The 26,691-nt window shown below is 45.9% G+C and overlaps 1 protein-coding gene across 3 annotated transcripts in view; it reads right to left on the bottom strand.

The window, feature by feature from the left end:
* Window positions 1-2,318: 2,318 nt before the first annotated feature.
* LOC122398660 (basic-leucine zipper transcription factor A-like) overlaps window positions 2,319-26,691 on the bottom strand; it is a 41,658-nt gene continuing 17,285 nt past the window's right edge. Inside the window, exons 2-3 of one of the 3 annotated variants that reach the window (XR_006259211.1) lie at window positions 2,927-4,608; window positions 2,319-2,694 (exon numbers count right to left, since the gene is read on the bottom strand). Coding sequence is in view for 1 of the 3 variants with exons in the window: in XM_043398739.1 (XP_043254674.1) it covers window positions 3,277-4,608 (1,332 nt within the window). In the remaining 2 variants the exon portion in view is untranslated. Of the gene's footprint in view, window positions 4,609-26,691 lie in introns of all 3 variants that reach the window. The other 2 variants (XR_006259212.1, XM_043398739.1) reach the window with 2 other exon arrangements.

Below are 26,691 nucleotides of genomic sequence, written 5' to 3'. Positions count from 1 at the left end.
TTTCATCCATTTTTATGATCGTTCAATTTCTATTTAATTTATATTATCGATAATGGCAATTTTTTTTTTTTTTTCAAACATCGCTGGCATCGTACGTAACGTCACCTTAGGGTTAACAACGCAAAGAACAAACGCACGATGCTCGAACGAAACCGAAGAATTTTGAATTCGCGATCCAACAAAGGAAACGCACGAAATATGGAAATCGGCCAGAGTTCACGGTTCACGTAACGATTATTCGATTTAGCACGTATGCACGTACGTATGTACCTATATACATACATCGAAGTATCTAGCATGTCCCCATGTACATACAATCGGGTTCTACGTGTCCGTATTGCGTGTGTAGCGTGACGTGTGTGTGTTCCTGAATGTTTGTACGTGTGTTCACATGCTGACTTAACATCGAATTAATTACAGTTTAAATCAATAATGTGTCGCAAAAAACGTTATTGTAACTATCTCTGTTTTTCTTTTTTTTTTCTTTGTTCTCTCGCGTAAGTAATCAGTCGATTTATAAATTATTATATCGCATTATCGCGTTAGACTCGCTTAAACGCTTAACTTCGATTTAAGTATAGCTGCTCTCCTGGGTTCGGTTAGTGGACGTTGAGGACGAGATCGCGCGCGGATCGCCGTTCCTCTTCGCGAAGTGCGTCTCTCCGTCGAGTTTAATAATCTCTTCGTTCCACCCCGAGTGACGGTCACCTTCGCTCTATGCCCGTCGGCCACTCTATTTTACACGTATATGGTACATTACGGGAGATCAGTGGCGCACAGTGGCCTTCGTGCGACGATCCGAAGGGACCGATATTAATCCCGATCTCTAAAATGCAGGTACATTTGTTAGCGTCGTTCGCCAGAACACAGAGTGACCTCGAACTCGAACGAGCTTCCATCCGTGATCACGTGTCCCCCCCACTCTGAATACAGCCTCGGGTAAATGTTCACGAATTCAGGGTAGCGTTGTTAGACGAGCCGAGTTCTCAACGATTCGAACAAACTTATCGTTTAAATTCTCTAGAATTTCTGACAAATCAAACTTTTCTTCTTCGATGTTCTGTTAAACACGTTTCCTGTATAATTTCTTTCTTTTTTTTAAGGTTATTGCATTTAGTTTGCCACAAAAATCTTGAATTTTATGCCCCTTTTCATTTTTATAACCAACTTTGAAGAACAAATAATTTTAAGTTTACGTAAAAATGGATCACGTTGGATCACGCTTTATTTAAAAATAAATTTATTCTGGAATAATCGATCTTTATCTCTATTATCACTGTCCAAAATTTTACCCAAAAAATGGTTTCCCTTGGACTTGCCCCATCGAATTCACCTGAAATCTGATGATTGTTATTTGTTCTTAAAAATCTTGATAAAAACTACGTAGATGTACGTATTGAACGGTAAACGTGTTGAACGGATACATCATTCTTATAGATTGTTCGACGTTTGATAACTCCATAGTACCTGGGAGACTCGCGCCAAAAAACGGGCTCGTCTAACACCACTTAATTCAGGGACTATTTAGGTTAGTCCGAGCTCCAATCGTCGAACGTCTCGATGGAAGCGCGTTCGATTGCACCAGTGTCCTGTTTACGACGTCAGGACGTATCTAGACTCCTCGACGAAGACTGCAGGCGATCCGTGCGAATGTACGCACATGGCTCTGTTGTATACAGAAGTAAGCACCAGGACGTGATCATCCTAGCACCATATCGACTTTTCTATGTACGAAACGTGTCTCTGTACGTGTGTGTATGTACGATGTATGCGTGCGTGTACGATGCGTGTGTAGTATAGGCCACGGCGGTTATGTCTTATGCGTGTAAGTGTACCATTGGTGTATCAAGAGTGTATGGCATTAATTAATTCATCGCTTGGTTCTTAACGTTTTCCAAATCCGATGGGAAAACACTGACCGATGGACACACCAGATTTTTTTGATTGGCTGTCGCGAGCGACGCCGAGACATCGCCGAAGAATTCTCAACGCCGGCCAGCTAGGCGAGCGATACCACGTGGAAATTACAAACGAAACGTATAGAAACAGGGACGATGAGTTTCCGTCGAGAACACGTAGGTCTGTGAACCGTTTTCATCGAGTAGTCATCGGTTGGTTCAAAGACAGCCACGGGTCAACTGGAACCCTCGCGGGCTAGAAGAGCAAACGACGTCCTCCAGCGGGGATTTGACGTCACAGCTAGAAATTACGGATGGCGGGGTGCAACACCGCGCGTGCTGTAGCTGCAAAAGTGTTAAGCGTACAGCGCTACATCCCCCACTACTGCAATTGATCCTCCCCCCACCCTCCACCCGTTGTTTTCTGTTGTGACGTGCAAATACCCAGAGGCAAGTGGCGTGTACCCTTGCCCGCGGGGGCCCGGTTGGCCGTGGCTCCTTTAAAGACTCGAAGAGTAGAAGGCTATCCTGCACTCGTCTACCGCATCGCCGGCCCGGGGGCGTGGACGTTGAAAGCTCTGAGACTTTTCGCTCTCTCTCACACACACTCTCGCTCTCTCTGTCGGACGTGCCGGTGGCGACATTTAGAGCTAGCCGGGGAACTCATACGTGCGCCGCCGAATTCGCAGGTGCAACTGCAAAAACAGATCGTTTGCGATATAGTATACCTAGTCGTTCGAGGTGTGTCCGTTGAGGAGCCGAAGGTAGAACCCGATCTCGCGTCGCAGAGTTTCAACTAAAACATAATTTTATCGAATCTTTTTAACCTGTACAAGAAAAAAAATACATGTATAAAAATAAATTGTTCTAAAAGTATGTTTGGTCTCGTGCAATAGACAATGGTAATCTACGTTCCGTGAAACTACGTGAAACGTGTTCATCCGTTAAGGTAAACTCGTTTTAAAGATTTTCTGTAACAACGCGAGTTCGGGGGGAGGTACATTCGACGATTTAGAAATTGTAATCACCTCTTTTGTCTCGTATTCTAAATTTTCCAAAGTATGCGCCGTGTATCCCCGTTACCGTCTGCACCTGCGAGCGCAGCGTGTCACGACGTGTACCCATCTCCCACGGGGAGCCATGGTAGTATCGGTTGGCGGTGGTAGTAGAACGTAACCAAGATAATCGATCGGTGCGTAACTGACACGAACGGTAATAAATAAGAAAAAGAAGACCTCCTGGAGAGTCGCCCACCAGGCGTCGCACATTCGAGAGAGGACGACCACGTTCGACTTGCAGTTCGAGCCGCGCTTTATTTGCTCTGCGGCATCAGCGGGTAAAAATCGATGAGGTGACTCAACGATGTCAAAATTGGGGGCTATGATCCAACGCACATTAACGACTCGTGCGTACTACTGCTGTTTCCGGTACTGACGCAGGCGCTGCCCACGTTGCTGCTACCACAGCTACCGCTAGTCGGCGCTAAATGTTGTTGCTGTTGTTGATGCTGATGGTGTTGCTGTTGATGATGCTGGTGCTGCTCCTGCGCCGTCGTACTCCTCAGGATATCGTCCGCGGACAGAGGCGTCAGCTTCCATCCAGGCATAAAGTCTAGGTCTAGGTCCGGACCTATATCGACGTCCAGTAACTCGTTGTTGTTCAGCGGGTCCAGGGGCGACTGACTCGACAGAGACAGCACGCTGCCCCAGTTTATCGAACGGCTATCGTCGCTGTCGCCGATCCCGGAATCGACGTCGGTCTCGTTCGAAGATGTCGGCGGCATCGGGAACGGCGTCAGCCTACCCTGCTCCGGGGGTTGAAGTTGAACAATCGGCGCTGGTATAACCGGCTCCATGGGCGGCGGACTTCTGTCCCTCTCCATCTCGCGTTCCAGATGCCTCAACGTATTGCAGATGAGGACCGATCGATGAAGGCTTGGATCTGGGAACTGGCGATACCTCGCCAGCTTGCACATAGAGATATTCAGGACGGCTAGTCGCCTTTGTCTGTAACAGGCTCTGCCGCGTCGACACCAACTCGACCTCGAGCCCTCGCAGCACCTCTCGTTCGCTCGGTAACTCGAGCCAAGCTCCAGATAACTCTTCCCGTTTTCTTCCCGCCGTATCGTCGGCGGCTCGTAATGATGAGGCGCTCCCCATTGCGGCTGAGGCCTCGAGAGTTGACTGTAGCCGTTGTTACCGACCGGGCTACTCGGTCCGCGTTGATGATGGTAATAATGCTGAGGATGATGATGCAAATGCGCCACCGTAGATGGCGTTGGCGCAGACGTCGGTGTCGACGATTGTTGCTGCTGTTGCTGCTGCTGCTGCGACGTTTGATGTTGCTGCTGCTGCTGCTGTTGCTGCTGCTGCTGCTGCTGTTGTTGTTGCTGCTGCTGCTGCTGTTGTTGCTGTTGCTGCTGCTGCTGCTGTTGTTGTTGCTGCTGCTGCTGCTGCTGTTGCTGAGAGCTTGCCGATGTCGGCTGACAAGGATTTGTCTGCAGGCAGGGCGAACTCACTTCCATATTGTAGTATGACGCCGTTTGGCTCAGCGGGGGCGTGTAACTATCCTCCATCGCCCACCAGCTACCCTCCACCCGACCTAACTTCGATGGGCTCTCGCCCATATCCATGTCGAACTCCATGCAGCCCACACCTCCCTCCAGTTTACGTTTTCCTGCCGTGGCCTGCAGACCCATCATTGCACAACTCTGAAAACAAATGAAACATGCCATGAGTCTTTTGCCCAAATTCTTTGGTGGCGTATGAAATTAATAACTGTAACTTGACCGTCTCGTGGAAGAAAGCATAGTTGTGTTAGATAGCAAGAGGGCCAAAATATTCTGGAGCCACGTTTCCTCGATGTGACAAAGAGTTTCATTTTACTCAACAATGTATGAATTGCTTAATAACGCGGGAAAGAAGCTAAGGAATTCTTCTGGAGGGCGTTTTAGCGACATGACCACGAAAGATCTTGCAAAGTCTCGATACTCTGTTACGAGCAAGAGAGTAGGCAAAACGATATGACTCAGAGGGTCGGCTCGCTGACAGACGTTGGAGAATGACGTCAGGCGTCTCCCTACCCCTGCCTGAAAGAAGTCATCGTTGGAATGGATGATCGAGTGGGCATGGGGCAGAGAAGGGGGACAGAGGAGTGTTGTTACTCATGGGCTCAATCAGCAAGCATGCGGGCCCCTTGTGAAACGCTTCTCTTCATTTTCCTTCCGTCTGTCTTCTTTTTTTTCTCCACCCAGTTATACTTATTATAAACTACGCGTGACGAGCTTGGACAAATTCAAATGACTTGGATTTCGAAATTATTGGTACCAAATGATACGCGTATGTCAAATTGTACCCAAAATTGACTATCTTACACAACCACAGGATTAGCCTCGACGAATCTACGTTTGTAAACAAATAACATCTAATGGGATCTTTCCCCGTCTATCGATAAACAATAACACGAAAGCCAGCTAAAACGTAACGAATCCATTAGATGCAAGCCCAAACAAATGGTGGCGCACGTGGGTATCAATGATTTACCGTCCGCGCGAGTTCGATTCGGCGACCGTGCGAGTGAAAGTAAGTAAATAATCGCTCCTCCCCCCAGCCTTGCTCGCTCGAGCGAGCCTCCGAAGGGGCAAAGAGGAAGGAAGGGATATCGGAGAAAATTTGAAAGGTAAAAATCGCGGTCTTGAATGAGAACCGCTTGCGGCGCGGCTAGTTGCGCGAAATACCGCGAGATGTCACCAGCGACGTGTTCATCGTCTCGTCGTATCCACGTGGTCTGCACATGACGTTTGATTTCGCGAGAATGAAAGAAAAAGCGTAAATGGAAGGAGTCACGGAAAGCTGGAACCGTAGTAGGGGGTGCACCAGTGGTTTCGACGTCATTTAACAGATAATCGATGCGTTACGTTGTTAACAGCGAAGTCGAAGAGCGACGTGTGCAACTGGCAAGCAGAAGGGAGGGGAAAAAAGTTCCGAGGAAACGAGCAATGCCATCGGAGACGATACCGCGCGCTTACGATATGCGTGCTGCAAAACAAGCGAGTCGTCTTGCTGTAGCGATCGAATTTGAACAAATATTACCTAACAGAAATTTATATTCAAATTTGTACAAATATGAAAATTATAATTACAAAAGGATCACGTTTCGTTGAACCAAGAATAACCGGCGCAATTTAATTTATTATAAAATTTTTAGATATTTTAAGAATATATTTCTCAAAACGATCCGAAGATTTCTACTATTTGCGATAACTAGTAGCTATGCCAGTAGCAGAAACAGCAGCCAACGACTCAATCTCGACTCGACAGTGTACATCCGCTGCGGCGGCCTACTTAGAATACGACTCGTTTGCGAAGGTTCTCCTTCCAACAGGGTCGACCAGTCCCCCGGTAGCTCTCCGAGAGACGATTCACGGAATCGCGGGGAAAACAATGACGGATAGTATCCGTGAGGTTGGTTTCGCCTTCCATCACGGTGAAAACGCAGTTTCCTTAGGAAAGTGCTTTTTTTTCCCCCCGTGATCGAAGCGTTTCCGATGTTTATTCGTTTCTGAACGCGAGTGAGATCGGTTATTCTCTCCCTAAGAGCAACGTTGAAGAAAATAATTGCAGCTCTGTGTTACCAAGACGCGCGGGACTAAGACAACAAGTTAACGCGGCCGAGAATTCACCGACCCGTCCTCGCGAATGATGTTTGCGAAACATGGTCCCGGGCACTTGTTGAATCGAGACGACCACCGGGTCGTTGCTGCGGGGGGGGGAGGGTTACCGCGTAACGGATTAGCTGTGTGTGGCAGAAATGCACGGCTCTTAACTGCCCATAAATCAAAGTCAAGAAGCGCGCCCCGTCCCACACTCTGTTTCTCCCGTGAAATTTTTCAGGGGTTGCGGTTTGCACGGCTCGCGCTCTTCCAGTCCAAGAATCTTTTGAACCCCCGCCTTACTTAGGATCCCCGGCGCTGATTCAAAGGAGAGCACCCGAGGAAGAGTTGCTTTCGTTCTTTTTACGCTCCCCGGACTTTTCCCGCTGCCTGTTTGAAGTAACTCAATTGCAACGATCGAAATGGTTCTCGGTTGTAAAATGCGCAGCTCCGTGTACGCTTCATCGCTCGAGAATGGTCGAGATCGCGACGTTTCTAATCCTTTTCAGCGCGGTCTTTCTTAAACATCTTTTCGCCCCCCAATATTAGTATTAACGTTGGTATCCGGAACAGCAACTATTCGATTCATTAACACGTTGACTGCCAGTCCAAAATCCTACAATTGTTTACAAGACCAAAACTTTCAGTTTAGTCAATTGTAAACTACACAACTTAAAAGTTGTCCTAGTAGTTACGTTCGTAACTTCCTTAAAATTTATGAAGCCTATTAAAATTTATTTTCTTTAACATTTCAACTTGAGAATAAATTGTTTTAATTGTTAATAATTTAATTTGAAAAATCCTTTTTACTTTGCAAACAAAGAATCTGATAGTTTCCTATATCTCGTTACTTTTAACGATGAAAAAACTATAAACTTTCCACCGTTTCGATTTGCAGTTACTTTTTCCATGTTTTTGCCGGTGACGACGGGAAACTTTTTAACGAGTATTTTTATATAAATATAAAACCATATAATTATATAGTGTCACTGTTTTATGTAATTAATGGTACTGAGTATGAGACTCTGTATTTGCTTTTATCGATACAGCCATCTGGTGGCGAATTCTTAAATCAATTCGCCAGAGGCTTCGCTGCAATACGAATAAGGAAAAAGCATGCCCGATACTGCACGATAATATAAATTATAAGAGTCACGATGAGTTGATTATACAAAAAAAGAACTATTTGCAAAAATTTAGATAATATTAAATATAATATCGATACAACATTACACTGCAATTTAATATGTCGTTAACATATACGAATAACACGGAAATTAGAACCAGAAAGAAACATCACAACGAATGCATTATCGCCTCGAACAATTTCATGGTAGAATTTCTATAAACAAATTTGCCCCAATTCCTGGTTTATCGTCAGGAATGTAGGTCAATGGAATGAACGTGAGAGAAGTACTAGAACTAGAAAAGATTCATGACGACTGCGCCCGCAATAAGATAATGTTCACCGCGTGAAGCCTATCTGGACGAGCTGCACTATACACACGAGAAGATTAACAAAGCCAACTTTTGCGTCATCCTTTGTAAAAGCAGCTAAAAATTTTATCTAGCGCGAAAGAAACTCAAAATATAGGGGGAATCGAGTATTTAGAAAAGAATTCGGAAAATATTTATTTCGGTCGATTTTTATCATTGCTGAAAATAAATATTTCTCCAATCGCGAACGGTAAAAATTTATTTTGCACAAAGTTCAATTTCGTTTGACCCGCGACGAGCAGTAGCGAGGCACACCGGAGGACGCGAGAAAAGAATCAAAAGTAGAGAAGGTTTGCGGTGGATCCGGCTATGCCTGACGATGAGGTAATGTTTGCTACACGAGTCAAAGCTATCTAGCCAGCCAGGAGAACGAACACACACGTAGCCGCGCGCTCGAGCCAGTTGGAGCCCCGTAGATAAAACCAGCGACTGTATGGCGTCGTACATTCCTAAGCTATATGCGTGTACGCTAAGCATGCGCGAACACATCGAAACGCTCGTATTCTAAGATCGAATATATTCGATGAAAAAGACTTTTCGGCTCGAATATCCGAGAATTTTCAATGCTCGCGATAATTCTGCAAGTTGAAACGAAATAAAACGTTCGAAAATGCTAGTTTACTTGGAGGTTAGTTCGATAACTCGGTCATACCAACTGTAAGAATAGAAACAACTCGGTCAGAGTTCCGAAGTCGCGCGGAGAAAAAAAAAAACAGAATACGAAGATTCGACGCATTCAAAGTTCGAACGCGAAAAAAGAACGAAAGAGATAACGATACGAGTGAAGTCGTGGCGTGAAATAAAACTCCGGCGATATTACCTCGGTGCTTTCTTCCAAAAGTATCGACATATTGGTAACGATCGTTGCATGACGCGTCACAAAAACCTCACGGAACCTCGGGTTCCCGTCGAATTTGCAACTGTGTGGCGCGTAAATGCAAACGAGTCGTATCGGTGCGAATTTTCTGCGCCGCTCAGCGCCCGCGAGAACGACGTCGAGGCGACGTTGATGCCGGCAGTCGGCAGTCATGACAACATGACGTCAACCGGCCGTGTGTTATTTTCGAAAGGGGACTCGAGCGGCGCGACGCCTGCCGGCGAGATCGTCAATTACGAAAAACGGCGTCGCACACAACGCTATCGGGCCAAGAAACAACGCCGCGCGATACAGGCTGCCCGTGTTAAGATTATCGAGCGTAATTCCCGTCGGGAATTTTTAAATAAATCAGCCACAGTTCGCGAATCGAACATTTTTTTAATTCGAACGAGCCTCGAGCAATAATAAGTCACATTTTTATCCAACGTACTCGTACTATTTATACGTATCGTGTTAGCCTGAATAATTACTCGTGATAAAAGTATGGAGTCGTTATGAGATTTCGATGAAGAGAAGGTTGCACTGTTGCACGCTGATACTGTCTGAAATAAATGGATGCCGTATTAATGAGGAATTATTTGCTCGGATCGCTCGAGTCACGTTGCCTCGTCCGTTTGTACGAGGAAATTTTTCGAAATCGACCGTTTCCCGTTCGATCATGAATTATGTAACCGTCGAATTTCATTTCGCGATGTGACGCAAGACCGCCATCGAGCGACGAAATTTCTTCGAACGTTTCGCGCTCGCGATCCTGGAAGCTGGCTTGAACGCTGGTTTTAACGGTGTAAAGTCCGCGGCAGATTAGCGGCGCGCTATCTCGTCAAGCGGATAAGATTGTTGGGGAGCAGCCAGTTAGGCTTCAAGGACTTGCGAATTGCGCTCGTAACGGACTTTGAAAAATCCGGTAACGCTTCAGGAAATCCTGCTGCAGGTGTCATTTCTTAAATTTTATCCTCGAATCGCGTTCTTCGTAGAGAAACACTATACACCCAGTTAATAGAACCAAAATGCAATTTAATAAACATTCAACGTGTTACTACGTTTATGTTGTATTAATATTTTTAAATATTTAATAATCCTCTATACAAATCTATGACCCCCTCGGGAGCCATGGACGTCGGGTTAAAGGCCGCCGATACAGATAATAAAAAAATTTTGATCGATCGACCGATACGCTTCGCTCGATAAAGTTTTGAAGCCAGTTCTAGTCGAAAAACAAGTGGCGTATCAGATCGAGACTACCACTGCGATTCCCACCCTTCGGTTATAGAAAAATCAGAAAAGGAAAAATGAAACGAAACGCGTGTATTCGCGTGTCACGAGACCGAGAGCCCAGTATCGCGCCTAATGAAACAAGCCACGCGAGGGGTCAGTTTACGGCCTTTAAGTGGAAAAGAAAACACGAGAAACGGCGATCTACATAACGCTGCCGCTAGACCCTCGAGAAAGAACGGAGGAATAAGCGTTATCCTGCATTGGTCAGGCGGTGAATTCGTCGATCGTTGGGGAAGCTGCACAAAGAAATAAAGGGTAAAGGCTACCCTCGATGCATCTTCGCGCCGTTGGCCATTCGAGTTGCGCATTCACTCGCGTAACACCTCCCAAATTACGGGTGTTTAAAATTTTCCTTCAAAAGAAATTTATGTTCCTGTATATAGGTTGCACACGAATTTCTATTGGTATAGTTTATAATACAGGGTCCTTTAATGAGAGTTAAGTTTCATGAAATGAAATGGCTTAGAATATTTTTATTATTAATTTACTTTCTCGACATTAACTATATTGCATTTGAAAAAAAAAAATTCAAGAAACTTCTGTGAAACAATCTCAAGCTTCATATCAAATCACTATGTTAATAAGGTACTCGACACCTCCAGTAGTCGAATATATTAATGGCTATTATCAAAATGATGGGTTTCCTTAAAAGTTCCTGAACTAAAGTATTGTCTTTGATTCACCCAAAGTAGTATTTAACCGAAACAAAAATGAGGCATTTTTGTAGTTCCACCACAAGTCTCTGTATTGCCTTTGCATTATAGCGCCACATTAACATCGACACACCGCAATGCAACATTTGCAACCGCAAAATGCAGCAACTGGTACGCGTATGGATAATTGTATGTCACGCACAAGCTGTTACAATAAATAAATTCCATAGGGACATGTACAATAATATGTACAGAGAAGCGAGCAAAACCTGTACACAGACAGAAATATTCTTGAAAAATTGAACACGTTCATTATCATAAATTAACATTAACCAAAATTCATCTTATCGTTTGCTTTTCATTAAACGCCACTGTAGTTTCTTTCTGGTTTGTAAAATATTTGAAATATGATTTTTCAATTTTAATTACAGAAGGGGTTGCACGTTTAAACGAGAGCAATGAAAGTCTCCTAATTTGAACGAAGTTCAACAAGTAGGGCTCTCGATTCTCTCCTGTTATCGAGCGATCGAAACGCAGCGAAACATATTTCCAATTAAATCAAACGTATTCGTGGTGGCCGCCATTTAAAGTACAGAGGGATACGCTTGTTCCTTATTTTGGTCTATCTTCGATTAAACGTACGGTTGAAACGCACACATAGTGCGTTGCACGTATACAGAAATTCTTGTGTAAATGTATATAGCGCGTATGTGCAACCTTCGCAATAAATACCCTATATACCGTGGCGAGGAGAACCTACGGCGCCGGTCGGTCCTACATTAGGGGATGAATAAAGGAAGGTTTTCGAAAAGGGAGGGTTGCTTCCCCCGTGCAAGCGGTTCTCAGAGCCTCTCGCAGCTGTGCTTTGTCGGCACAACCGGGAAACCGACCGTTTCGTTCTAAGTCGTAGCGACAGTGCGCGTTGAGAACCACTGTGACGTAATCTAGTAGGGCGCGCGGCATCTGCGGTACCCTAAAGGAAGGGTCCCGCACCCCGTACGTTCGGGCGCCGCGGAGAGGCAAAGAGAGACAGGAAACGACGCAGAGGGGATGGAAAATTGTGAGAGACGGGGAGAAGCACGAGAAGAGACGGAAATGTAGTTGCCTTCTTAGCGTCACGGCCCGTAGAAATAAAGAGATCGAGGAGAACGAAGACGCGATATTTTAGCCCTTGAGGGGACTACGGACGCCTTAATTGGTCCGAGAGAACCGGGCCGGATGCAGTAGCTCGTGTCAGGAACGAACGGAACCGAGTCTCTTCCTTCCACCTCCTCCTCGTCAAATAAATACCTTCGACCGATAGAGGGTGAAGTCGGGAGGTGGTGCAATTTTCAAGAGGCACGAGAACCACCGAATCAATTTAAAGAGTCAGATGCTATCGATGGTGCCAGGAAATGTGTCTTCGTGCTCGACAGGAAACGTTTTTGTTTTATTATATTACGCTTTATTATATTATGAAAATTGAATTGAAACGCAAAGTAAAAAGGATTATTGTACGCGGAAGAATGAAAAAAAGATACAGATATTGGCGAAGGACAAGGTTCAGGGAATTGTTACTTTACAACTTGACCTTAAATTATGTAACTCGGTCATCAAAATAGTGTCCATTCTTATCGATGATTATCCGAGCGCGAGGAATGATCACCGAGGTAGAAATCTCCGTCTTTGAACCGTTTGAATCGATAATTACACGTATCGTAAGATACAGTTTTATCTCTTGTTGGTATACTCGTAACAGCGTCGAGCATTATCCGTATCCGTATGACATTTCGAGCACTTTTGACTATCAGCAGGAAAAAAGCAGAGAGAAAATAAATTGCGGATATAGATTGCTTTCGAGGAAAGAATTTTGAAAGATTTGCTCTCGGATCTGATAATCATTGTTTGAGAAATATCATTAAGAGAAGCGTCGATGGTTAGGAGTGTGCTTTGACTACAATAAACAAAAACACGTCTAACTTAATTGAGAACGTAATCTACAGCATTTTGTTAGATGCCAGGTGATAGAAAATCGAACTCCACGCGTTGAACTTTATTTAACCCATTTACCACGGACGAGTTAACATTGGAAAATGCTCCTCCGCGTTTAAAGACGTTATTACGATTTCTTGATCAATTTTCATTTCGATTGTTTGCAAAGCAAATACGTCGAACGAGCGTCTCGACTCGAGAATTCATATTTTTCGTTCTACCAGCTAATACAAAAAGAAACGAAAAGGAGGGAAACCGGAGTATCTCGATAGGCGAACCGCAAGATGACCATTCCTCGACCGATCGGCCAGCGAAAGTGTTAAAGAAAGGGGGCGATCCGACATTTGCCATCGAAAGAGATAGGCGAGAACATTCACCTGACTCTGGCGCTGTTCGCTGCTCGCTTTTGTTTTAACAAAGATTGTTCACTTTCGAGCCTAGGCGGGCCGCGCGGGCCCACGTACAGCTGTAAAACACGCACGTGCACGCACACGTGGGCGGTTACCTTTGTCGTGTGGGAAGAAAGCCGTACAGGGGTGGCGCAAAAAGAGGGGCCATATGGCAGACAACGGATAGCAACCCCTGTGTGTGGGAGCTTCGAGCCGGGGATACGCGTTGCTCTCCCTTCCGCGTCCACTTTTTTCCCTCCTGCCCTCGGGCTGCTTTTTTTCTTTTTTTTTTTTAACGCAGCATCTTCCTGCTTACACGCGCGCACAATGCAAGCGTCGATGCATCGTAGACACACGCGAACACAAACGCACGGAAACACGGACGCGGCCGTCGATCGACGAAATTGAATCGAAACCGCAGATCGGAGGGAATTCCTTTCGGGGGCTGGCCTCTCAGTTCTCGTTTTTATTCCTAATAATTTCATCGGCATCGATGGGGCTTGACTGATCGCTCGCGACGACAGGCTCGAACGGTGCAATTATCCAGGATTGTTTCCCGCGCGGTTCTCCGCGTCCCGCGGAAAAAATGAAACGAACGACACGCGTTTTCCCACGTGACGTTCGTGACATCTACTCGCTTAACCCCTTTCGAAAACGCGATCTTCGTTTCTGAAGCAACTCGTACCCGTGAATTTACGCGTTACGCGCCTCTGAGGGATTTCCATCCGCGCGTGTTTCATTTATTCGCTGATCACATTTCTCGGTTAACCCCTTTAATTTTGATTAAATTTGTGGAATGGCCATGGAAAGAAATTATTAAAAATCAAAAACGAATGTTTAAGAAAAATCATTTTGGCCTCCAGAATCTCCCATTAAAATTGTTTCCTAGGGGTGGCCGAACACCCTGTATTAGACTTAATATCCAGTGAATAGCCTCATGATTGTGATAGTTGACATCAAGCCAAGGGGTTAAGTATACATTTTTTAATGTTTAGAATTTGCAAAAATTTACGTAACAAAATTCAAATTCTTCCTCCGCGACGGAAGATAGTCGTGTTCGAACGAAGGTAACGAGAGGCAAGGGGATGAAGCAAGACGCGATCGTGCGAGGAAACGCGAACCGGGAGTCGCACACGGGTGAAACCTGTTCGCACAGACGAGTGGGCGCGTGGTCTGAAGTTTACGAGGTGGCCATCGTAGGACACTCAAAGAAGGAGAGAATAAGATGGTTAGGTGGTCGCAGGTGCCTCCACCAGCCACGGTAAATAATACATACAGACACGGTCTGTACCGTGCCCTGACGAGTGGGCCGGTCGCAAGGTGTATTCGACGCGAGCGACAAACAGGCAAGTTTCGCGTCACGAATTCCGTGCGGTCGCACGTACGACGACGAGTCGGGGAAATCGACCCTCGGAGTTCAGATTCGCTGATCAGAATTTTTGGAAAATGTTTCACGTTAAACGTCGTCGCTCGGTTGGAAAAATTGTTTCGTTAAACCCGTTTCACCGACTTTTTGTGATCCATATTGCGAGCATTTTGCGCCCGGTGATAACGCACCACCGGGAATTCCATTTACGACCGCGGAGAAGCACCTGATCCCTCGATTGATTCGAATTGCCCGCACGAAGACGTGGATATCGACGATCGTGCTGGTATATGTAGCACTCCATAGACCACGCGTCGTTGTTCCCCGGGTTGCAAGTGACGATTCAGCACGCAACCCTCCCAGTTCCCGATGCAAGGGAAAGGAGCATCGACGGGTAGGCAAGTGGCGAGGCTCGACGCACGGATATCAGCAATAAGATCCTCTAATTAATTTTCCGTCGTACTTATCTCCCGACCGGCCAACTTGTCGATAAAATTGCACCCAATTCCGCACAGACGTCTTCGAAACAACGCTATCGGAGGGTTAAATCCAGCTCCGTTTATCGCCAATTTATAGAGAACAACGAAGATCGTGCTTCGAAGAATACAGTGCAATCGCGTCGCGTGGAACCTGTTGCTGAAAGGGACGTTTAACGTTAATCAAGGCCCTCGTCGCAACCCCCAACTTCTTAATCCAAGGGAGACTTCATAACCCGAAAACCTAGTGCGCCGTCACGAAATTTACGACCCGACTCCAGGAACAGCGTCCCCCCGTTACGAGGGGGTTCCGGGGCAAGAAACTCCCCCAAAAAATGTGCCTGCCACGGAACCGTGCCCGCGCCCATTTGCGAGGAGGACCCCCGTATACCTGGAACCAGGTAGAAAATGCTGATCGCCGTCGTGCGCGGCCAGGATGGGCTCGATGTTGCGCCTTGACGAGGGTCGGACGTCGGGCCACATCAGGGGGATCCTCTGAAAGGTTCCCTTCGACCTGACCGGCCGCCAGTGGTTCTCATAGCCGCCGCGTCAGACTACCTCGCGTCGCAAGTGATCGACAATTTGACCGCGCGACGCCAGTTTGTTTCTTTTTCGACGTTCCGAGTAATCCGCTGGCCCCGGAGTTCTTTAACCTTTCGTGAACGAAGGCGAACGCGTCGTGGAAAAAGGGGCTGTTCGCTGCGTATCCTTTCTAGTTTCTCCCCCCGAAATGTTATCGATCCTCTGCTGGGGGCAACCAGCAACTCGAGGGAGTAACTCGATTCGTCGATAACGCGAGAGATGAATCACGACCTCTTTTCTCGTTGGGGTACGTTTCATTTTTTCTCGGATTCGCGAGATTCCCGAGTCCTAAACCTCGCGAAAGATCGAGGTTTACGAGGCTGCCAGAATACTTTCGCGGGTGGGACGGGGGGAGAACGACGTTTGGCACAATTCGCCGGGCTAACAGTATATCCTGGGCGTGTCGTGAATCGCGAAGGATCGGGTCATGCACGCTGGCTCACGCAGCGTGGGACTTATCTAGACGCGAGTAACGGGGATTAGAGCACGCTATTATCGACGGCTCGTAACGAGCGAATCATCGCCCCCATTCGTCGTTAGATAAGATTATTCTATCGTTTCTTTAATTTCTGACGAGTCTATGGAACAACGGGAACGTTGGAAACTGAAGCTTCGTGGACCAAGAACCATAACTAGTCGCGTGTTCGTCACGAAGTAACGACAGCGTTCGGGGAACCGAGTCATCGAAGCGTAAACGAGTCTATCTTCGAAGAAACCGACGTCACCAACGATACTCTGTATTCGTGTACTCTGTATTTTGAGAAACAGTGAAAATTTCATTTTTTATTCGTTACGTTTCGACCATGAAGTTGTGCCCAATTTCGTATACAACTAAAAATAACACAAATCGTAAAGTTTGGTGATCAGCCTGCGTCCATTTTGGTTCACCAGTTATTTTTGCCCAAAATCGTAACTATTTGTCCCGTGTTACTAATTACCCCCTTCGATCGGTTACTAAAATTCCATCGTAGACAATGGTTGTAGAATTTCGAGGATGAATCGAAGGCTACGGAATTCTCGCTACATCCAAGCCTGGTCTGACGGGGCTCCGGGGCCCTGGGTCTGTCCCCGAAGCAGCCGAAGCTTCGGAACTGCGGCCCTTATTGTTGGATTCGGGGTAGGACAGCCCGTATACCCTCCGCCGTGGAGAGAAACGAGGGTTGGAACCTTTTATGCCGAAGGGTCGCCAGTCGGCTATCGGCCCCGGCTCCTTTTGTCTGGCTTGTCGAAGCGACAACGGAGAAATCCCCCCTCGTCAAGCAGACGGACGGTCATACCGTGCGCGTTTGCCTGCCCTGCCTGTCCTATGACTGACGACAGCAGGCCTACGTGTATTCCGCGGGCTACCGACGCGCAGGAAACCAACTTTTACCCGACGCGTAGTGGAAGAGAGCGGAACTACGCCGGGACGCGTACTTTCCCCTGAAAACCTTTGCCTAGAAACCGGGGCCCGGGGACAGTCAAATTTTTCTGCATTCGAATACTACGAGAATTAATTCATAACTAAGCTCTCCCATACTATAAAAGATAAGAATCAACGTAACCTCTAACATTCTATCGAATAACTGTTATTTTTCAGTTTATTCACCCATATAATAGGCATACTGTAATAAAAATTAAGAAATAAGGAACTAGGGCGTGTCACAAATTCGATAAGACGTATAACAAATCCTGCGATTGTTATTTTATAGCATAGAGCAAGATACTCAACACAGCTCCTATCTTTCAGTTTACTCAGCCATATAATAGGCATGCTGTAATAAAAATTGAGGATTTTTGTAAAAATTCAAGTAAGACCTATAATTGTTACTTTAAAGCATAAAGTAAAATATTGTGCTAACGTGGGACGCAAACGAAGGCTCTTGTTCGAATACGTTTATTACCAACGACGCGACGTAATATTTATGTATATAATATCACGAGAACATTTAAGTAGCGCAAATATACGGATAGTTTCTTATTTGAGAAACGTGTAAAATATTGGAACATCGAAGAGGAAGAAAATATTTTAGAAAATGGCGTAGGAAGGCGCGAGAACCGAGCCTGCGGCTCATCAACGCCGTCACGTCCTCGTCGCGCAAGTAGTCCCTCTTACCGATGCTGGAACCAAGTGGAAGAGTTTACTGTTAGACGGTAGACGTACATAACTTATACGCCGGCGTAGCAAAAGCTAGGATCGGTACGGTGGCCGAGCAGCCAACCAGCAACACGGCAGCAGCCACCATCGCGCGTTCACCAGGCTAGAGATGCTAGGCCAACAGGGCCGGGCCGGTTGGGTGTTGGTGAAAGGTGTGGCCGCGTTGGCTACACAAGAAAACGAGAATGCAATATTCCGGGGCCGCTCGTACGCCGATATTCGCCGGCAAATACGCGTAGCAGAAACACAGAGAAAACCGTCTCCCTCTCTACGGGGCTTCGGGCGTAATCGTTCTCATCCTGGTGGTTGATTGCTGGTACTTCTTCGAGCCGATGTTCGAACATGTAAAGAAGGGGAGAGACAGACAGAGAGAGAGAGAGAGGCAGGGAAAGATGTCGGTCGAAAGAACGACTCGGTTGTACAGGTGGTCGAAGCGAGAACGATCGAAGGAGTACCGCTTAATGGGATTCAACGACCTCTCGTGCCCGTGTACAGACACCAAGTGTCATCCTTCTGGGTCCTCGCGGAAGGATCTGGTGTTTTCTTCGATCCGCGGGACGATGATTTACAAGTCGATTTGCAAGTCGATCCTCGAACGACGATTCGCGGCGTTTCGTCGCGGTCGGTCGAAACGAAAGGTCGAGTTTGGTCGTTCGGGTTGCCCGATAATTCTAACGAAATTGTTCGAACACGCGAATCCCTCGTTATTGCCGCTAATAGAAAGTCGCGAATGTTCTTTTTCCCCTCCCCCTCCGCGCGACGTGTGAGCTGTTATCTCTTTTCTTCGCGTCTAACAACGCCGTGAGAACGATTTATGCCGGCCGATGCGTCTTCTCTTCACGGCGCGTCATTGTTGGATTATTTTGGAAAATAGATGCAGACCGTTCGCGGCGATATATTCCAGCAAAAGGAGGAAGAACAGCTATGAAGAATATTCGCCCGTAGCGGTACTGTCCTTGCACGATCGCTTCGAGCAATACCAGCCCCGGCCAGTAACTGTTCTCCCGTATCCTGCCTCGGCTATTCCTAGCTCGGTCTCGAGCGAAATGCAACTACATTAAGCAGATTATAAGATATTGAAAATTACGAAGAATTAATAAACGTGGTACAAAGCCCTCTTCGATGCTACCCTATTGCATTCGTTAATCACAAAATTTACAAAATTGTTATTCAATATATCGAAACGATATTACTTAAGTATGAAGTAAAATAAAGGATCGAACGATTTTGTTTGCTTTCGGTGTGCAACTTGTCCCGAGTAAGTCGAGAATGTAAATAAAAGAAACCGAGCAACCCTTACAGGTGTCCAGATTGTTCGTAACGGACCGACCTAGCCCTGTTGCATATTGATTTGTGACATGTGTAAAGCCAGTTCCACCGTTACTTCGTGACATCAAAGTCGAGAATTATATTTACGTAGAACACAGATAACATCGTGTACACCGACAATACGAAGTTCTACGAAATTACGTTAAGCATAAAGTGAAGCATTAGTACGACAAAGAGCCTGTAACGTGCGCTTCAATTTGCTGAGATTTTATTATCTATGTAGTGTGGAAATAATTATGAAACTAAAACTCTCAAAAATATTTTGATTCGTTCGAAACATATTTACTTATAAAAATACAGTAATTTTAAAGAAAAGCATCTACATATTGGGGGCACCTTCGATCTACGAATGTTTTGAACGATCCGGTCGAATTTGAAAAACAGTTTCGATGCATGTTTCGTAAATTTCTTTGTCCAAGACCAATACAGTGAAATCCAACTGCGCCGAAAATCGCTTGCATAAGCCAGACACTCGCCACGAGCGAATCGAAGAACTCGACACCGCATCGAGCGCGAGTATTCGTTGTCAGCACGTCTGCAACAGTCGGCGATCGTCGTGTAAAATCTGATCGCTGGCACGAGGATTAAAAACCGAAAGCAGAATAACAGAATGGCTACCGGGGAACTCCAAAACGAGCGATAAACGTGAAAAACAGCATTGTTGTTCCGGTGAAATTCCGAAAATCGTCGTGCGTGTATTCCACGCATATTTAAATTTAAATGGGAATTTACATTATACGAAATTTCGAGAACGTTCGAGCCAAGCGGTATTAAAAATATTCAAATATCAAAGTATTTAAGTAATTTTAATAAATTTTGTCTTGGCCCTACTTAAAATGTGGGCCCTAACCCTCGCGAACGCTTTCACCAGAAGCAGCAAACGCGCCTAAGGGTCGATTTCGCTGGCTCTGTTGGGCAACCCGCCTTGGAACGGTTGCATCGTTTTCGAGAAAGGCAGCTAGCGCGCGTCGAGCGATCGGAAATCATCGAAACATCCGGCAATATCGTAGTAATACGCGTAGCATCGAATTTACGAGTGTCAGCCGTGGCGCGCTGACGAAACAGGGAGCAAGCAAAACAACAAGGCGACGGCGATACGAAAATAAAATCCCATCCCGGCGCACCGCGACGCTCGCGACCCGTTCCGACGGCGCAGCCAAGGTTACGTACGACGAAGCAACGAGTCTCCTCGTGAAAGTCAAATTTGTAAAGCCCGTGCACACAAGAGAGCGCACGTTCGCCAGCGAGAACGTGTGCACGCGACCACAGCGCCAGCTGGCGGCGTGTGACCCGCCGTCGTTTTTTCGACGCCGCGACGAAGCAACGCGCCGCCGCCGTTCCCTCAAGGCTGCGCCGTTACGGCTGACGTCTTTCGCCGGTGGCCCATTGCTCGATCCCGACGTCGGATCGCAATTAGCGATGGAACTTGTATGGGTGACGGCAAGAGCATGCGTCGCGCGATTTCTACGTGGAAAAAAAGTAACCGCTGGCTTTGATCGGTCATCGCGGAATATCGAGTTATTTTGGACGTTACACCGGGACAGATATGAATTCGTATATAATAACAGCGTGCCAAACGCGGTACTAAACTGCTTTCGATAACGGACTACCAGCGGTAACATCGATCTATTCCCGCGTTTAATCGAAAACGTTCAACTCCTACGTTTCATAATTTTATTTTTCATTTTGTACGTGGAACCGGATTTCGAGGTTACGTCGCAATCGTATTTCGTCTCGAACTTGGTCGTAGCTATCGATGTATAACGTTCGTTTGTAACAGAGACGACGATTTTGTAAACGACAGATACCGGAATAAAGTCGGGCACGATAAATGCGACACGAAGATTGGCTACTTTTTATCGCTTTTATTTCGATAATGTTGCGTATCGACGCGACGCGAGTATTGCACGATGAGGCATAGTGGCATGAAACATCATCGAATGCTAAGCGCGATAGCGTCGATACAATATAGAACGATGCATCGATGGTAAATTATCTTTTACTTTGGTAGAACGAAATTTAATGCGAAGTATAATGCCGAGTCTTCCCCTGAAAGCAAATTAGATATCACGTTTGCGTTCGAGTCTTAATTTTTTGATAATAGCATTTTGCGCTGAAGGCTGTATCGCAACAACGCCGGGCTGTTGTCGATATCACTAAAGCGGCTTAGCACTCGATGATCCGACGACCGGCAAAGCAGTAACGACAAGAAGACAGCAGTAAACGCTACGTAGACGACGAAGACGCCGAGGACTGGCTTTATCCCGCTGCTGCTGTTACTGTTATTTTTAACTCGACGCCGACGCGTCGAGTCCGTAGTCTAAAACCGTCTACCCTCCTACCTCCCTGTACACCGCCAGATCGAGCAACGAGATTCTCTTTTCTACTTCTTCTTCATCTTGGTCTCCTACTCGACTTGCACATTACGAAGGATAGACAACGAAATTGGCGTCGAATATTACTTTCCCGTTTCACTATTATAAAATACTCCCGATAACTATGATTATATTTACAGCATAATTAAAAAGAAAATAAGATACATAGCCTATTTCTTTGAGCTACATACGTAAGTAGTCACGATTTCACAAAATTTATGTCAACGATTGCACAAAGTACTTCGTTGGTTTAAATTTCGATTAAAATCCTTCATTTGCGTAGAAAATATCTATATTTTGAAGTTTTCGATTTTCTATTTCGCGCTGACTAATCGCGAGAAAATTAAGGCGTATACGTATCGATAGAAGCGACCATAGAAAGTTATTACGCCCATAGGAATTTATCTGAAAAGATTGACTAACGTTCGTAACAAAAGAGAACCGTAAGTAGAGGAAAATTTGTTTCGAAACCCAGTTTTCCCGCCAGTCGATCCGACAACGCTGCGTAATCACAGAAAACCAAGAAAGAACGAGACAGTCGGATACTGGGTGGAAAGAAGAGGGAGAGGGGACGAGAAAGAGAGACCTCGAAACGTGGCAACGCAGCGCCAATGCGTTGTAGACTCGGTTACGTACTGATACCCACGCTCGGAGGTCTCGCGCGATGTCGCTCTTGTGCCGAGCAAAATACCTCTACACGAACTTTCTACTAGCCAGAATGGGGTTGTCAACGCAACAATCGTACAACACATCGAGGGTGGAAGTTTATCTTCTATTTAATCCAGATGCAATGTTCCTTTACCTTTCAAATATTATTACAAACAGAATTATTAAGTAAATACTACGTGAAATAATATTTCACGATGTTCGTCGAGTAAAGTAAAACATTGTTCGTTCGATGAATTATTTAAATTACGAGGACGCGGTCATATTTTCTTTCATGTTCCGTTTCATGGGAATATTTTGGTCTCGAGCGAAGTCAGCGGCCGACTAGAAAATAAATTTATTTTACGAAGACTTAACCAGTCGATTAAAGTTTTTGGGTTTGCTTTTTGCTTTGGCATTCAAATTTTCGTTCGTTTAAATGAAAATTTCACCGCTGGTCGCGAAACGAAATACTTTTCTTGGAAAACATTCTCGGTTAAAATTTGAAAGGCTCTATAGCCCCGCGTGTACCGCCGTTTCTTCGATGTTGGTTGGGGCAACTTTCTAGTTTAGCTGACGTGTGGCGCGCGCGTACGTGTCTGGTGTGTTGCTCACAGTTGTAGCAACATATGCGTGCGTGCGACCGTGTGAGTATGTGTTTCTCTTTCTCTCTTCGCGCGCGCGTGCACTCCCTCGAGCGTGTGGAGGAAAACTGGTTCCAGGAGAATAGAGTAACTGCGCCTTACCAGCAACAGCACGAGGAACGAAAGCCCCGACACCCTCGCGCGTGAGTTTAACCTCGTACCCGTATATACCATGATCCTTTCCACTCGTGAATATTTGGAACGTCTGCAAGGACGTACCGCAAGGTGCCTTTCAACAACGGAGCCGTACTGAACTTCCTAGCAACAACTGGGTTTCTCTTCGAGTGCATAGGCTCGCGAAAGAAATGCGTGCATTTATATAATTACTTTAGGCAGAGAATATTCCTCATTTTAATAGATTTCGTTAAATCAAAATAGAGTATTCGACTAAATCCTCTCTTGTATTCGTTTCACATTCAAATATAAATTCTTAAGTTTATTCTTTTGCGCGTGTTCATTTTTCCGTTCGGCGCGTCAAAAGCAGATATCTCAACAAATCTAGTCGGCCATCATCGTTGCGGTCCTCGAAGTAAATTAAAAACGCGCGTGAGCGGTCAAGACTTCAATAGATGAGACTGTTTTACCGGCGGAGTTTATTTTCTATTATCAAGTATTAAATAGCAAGGTATTCCTTTCTTTTTACCATACACAACCGTTTTATTTTTCATCTCTTTTTCTCTATCTCCCCGCTTAGACATGTATACGCGTATAACATACGTCACTATATATTATACATATATACATATATATATATATATATATAGCAACATTCACACAAAGCGGCGGTGCTCTGTCCGTAATATACGTATCCTCGTTTGACTTTGGGGTAGTTTTACCCTCACGGGCGGGCAACGGGTTGATTGCACTGGCGGCCCCGCGTTTGGCAGCCTTCTCGCTCGCTCTTCTCTTTTTGTCCCTCCGTCTCATTCCCCCTAACGATCGCCCTCTCGCTTCCCTACCCTATTCCTTCCTGTTTTACTCTCGTGTTTCAGTACCGTTTTCTCGCTCTCTCGTCCCGTCGCACTCACGGTACCGCCGTCTCTGTCTCGCCTCTTTTTCAGCCTCTCCGTCGACCGTCCTTTCCCTCCCTCTATTTCTGTCGTTTCCCCCTCCCGCGCTCTGACGCTGTTTCCCCTCTCGTTCTCGCTGACGAGCGAGCAAGCGAGCGAGGGGGTAGTACGAGTGGAGGTTTCCATGGCAACGCCCCATACGCGAGCAATACGTCTCTCTTTGTCCGACACGCTCCGCGTCCATCTTCCCCTCCAAGCCAACCCCGCCGTTTCTCTCTTGCGCCTCGTACCGCGCAACTTCCACTCTCTCCTTCTCCCTTCCCCTCTCTTGTTTCATTCGTTTTCTCTCTTTCGCGCACGAGCACACACAGCCGCGCTATCTACCTCCTCGTCACTCCGACGCGTACTGCGTACAGGCTCGTTCACACACGACCGGCGAGTCCGTACGATATCGAGGCTTCTCGAGGAGGACGAATAACGGGCGCTCTCGAAACGAGGATTCCGCGGTGGGCGAAATCGTCGTCGGTGCCGCGTGCAAAATTGCAGAAAATGATGGAAGAACGTTAATGGATCCAACGGCGGGCACCGTGATAACAAAATCGGCAGAGATTCTTTCCTCGTAATACTTTTTTTTTTTTCTACTCGACGATAGTGGGCGTGGCAATATATAATATTAGAGTGCCCGTCGAACGGAAGATCGATTATTCTTAATGACTTCGAAGTAATGAGTCGTTATCTCGCGTTTCTCCGTATCATAGAAAAATGACGCGTTTCTCCTGGTCAACGTAAAACATCCGAATCGTGAATATTCTCGGGACCGAATCTTTATCATTGTATGTACGTTTATATATAAATAGCAAGTACGATAATAATTTCACGGAATAAGCACGTCAGAAAAAGCGGGAACGACGGTTTCTGAACGGTGCGGTATAACGCTCTGCTCTCTGTCTCCCCTCGACGTATAGATTTTCCGTTGTGGCTGAAGCACGGTTGGGTTTTCAGGGAAGTTCGGTTCGCGGAGAGGGGGGAAACTCTGAAAAACGCACCTTTCTGAAACCGTCAGAGCGGCCGGGGAATAGCGAGAGAAGCGTCACGAAGGAGACGGTGCCGATAGCGTAAAATGAGCGCGTGTTCCATGTAACGTCCGTTGCGTAGGTGTTTCGCAAAAGTTTGCTTCTGCCCATAGGGCGAAAGTACCGCGAACCTCGTTAAAGAACTCTTTCTGGAAAGTTGCTAATTCCTGTCTTAATTTATTTTATAATGGAACGCGGACGGCCCAGACTTGCTTTCATCGACGGGGACGCGCGAGATCGCGTAAATCTGTATGCTTTTAGCTTATCCGTGCTGGGGCTCATTCACTTTGCGGACCGCGGGTCTGAATGACGGTGTTTCTTTTTTTTTTCTCGTCGGCGTTCTAATTTAAATGATTTTAGACAGGTGAAACGCGGCGAAGTACGGATGAATGGCGCGGTGTCGCGCGATGCCTTGAGGGTAATTATTACCGGTGAGCGTAGGGACCATGTCGGCAATTAGAGGGACCGCCTCTAGTCGCGGTGAATCCAACAGTAAGCGCCATTAAGCAAATAACCGCGAGGCTACCACTCGTTACTGGCCGGTTTCGGCTGTCAGAATGCATCCTCGGCAGGTCACTTTATGCTACCTCTGGGACCATTTGTCAAATTTTACTTTATTTGATTCGAGTATTATTTAAATGTTATTTTCTAAACCTTATATTAATTTACGATATTTCTATTTTGATAGTGGAAGAAGCAACGCGGTATTTAACCCTCTCAAGACGGATTTATTTATTTTGCTTCATGAATATTATTTCATAATACTGTATTCATTTTCATTGCACTTTCGAACGTGGGACATATTGCCCTGCTAGTCTTTTGTACTTGGACAGTATATCTCACGTTTGATTATTGCAAAGCAATCATGTACACAAATCTGGCAAAATAAGATTTATTCATGTTACAGGTTATAGATAATATAGAACACAGTGAAACAGTTCATGCACAGGGCGTCAATACAAGTTTTGTAAACGATTCGTGTACGTTTTTTTCGATTTTATTCTGAACGTGGTTCTTTGTCTCTTTGATGGCCGTCCAGATCTTGAACATCTTTCTAGACTCGCATTCTGTCTATCATGTTCAATAAGGTCTTCGGCTAAAAATTGCAAAACTATTGTTAACAACTAGGCGAACACTAATTATAGTACATAGTTCAATATATGAAACAAATGAGATCGATACGGATAGACTAAGTATTCAGAAATTATTGATATCGTAACAGACAAATGCGTTCAGTTAGAGGCGATAGGTACAAAAGGCTAATTTCACGGACATAGTCGAATCCGTGTGAATGCAGAAGAAAATTTTCCCGGATCCAGATCACCTCGAGAGGCTCAAAGCCCACGGAGAGCTTTCGTACCTGGTTCGAGGTGACCAAGTCAACTTGGCGATAATTCGCGCCAATCGAGACTTCGAAAATCGCCGTAGAACGCGAGACCCGTGGTATTCTTGCGTGGCGAGAGAAGCGAGAAAAAGACAGGGCGAGAGAGCTCGGGCGTCGTGGAAGGGAAAATGAGAGAGAAGAGAGCGAGATCGTACGATCCGCGAGGAAGACGAAGGTATCGGTTACGTCCGTGTGAAACTGGTTTGGAAGGATGTGACGCGCGTGTGCACGCATGCACGCAGCTCACGCACACTCGCGACGGATCGTACACCTTGAAAATTCTTTTGGCGCGCGAGGAATAGCTACGAAGTATCTTATTATAGAAAGCTCATTTTCGAAGAAATTTATCCCGCAGCTCGGCAAAAATCTGACGAATTTTATCTTATCCTTTAAAATAAGCAATTATCTCTCGGTTATTTGTACGTCCATGAATTAAATAGTACTCACTCCAAACAATAA

The sequence above is a fragment of the Colletes gigas genome, unplaced genomic scaffold, assembly GCF_013123115.1.
Source record: "Colletes gigas isolate AHSC1104 unplaced genomic scaffold, ASM1312311v1 Colletes_gigas_Sc00012, whole genome shotgun sequence".
NCBI lineage: Eukaryota > Metazoa > Arthropoda > Insecta > Hymenoptera > Colletidae > Colletes > Colletes gigas.
This window is presented reverse-complemented; position numbering and strand designations above follow the sequence as displayed.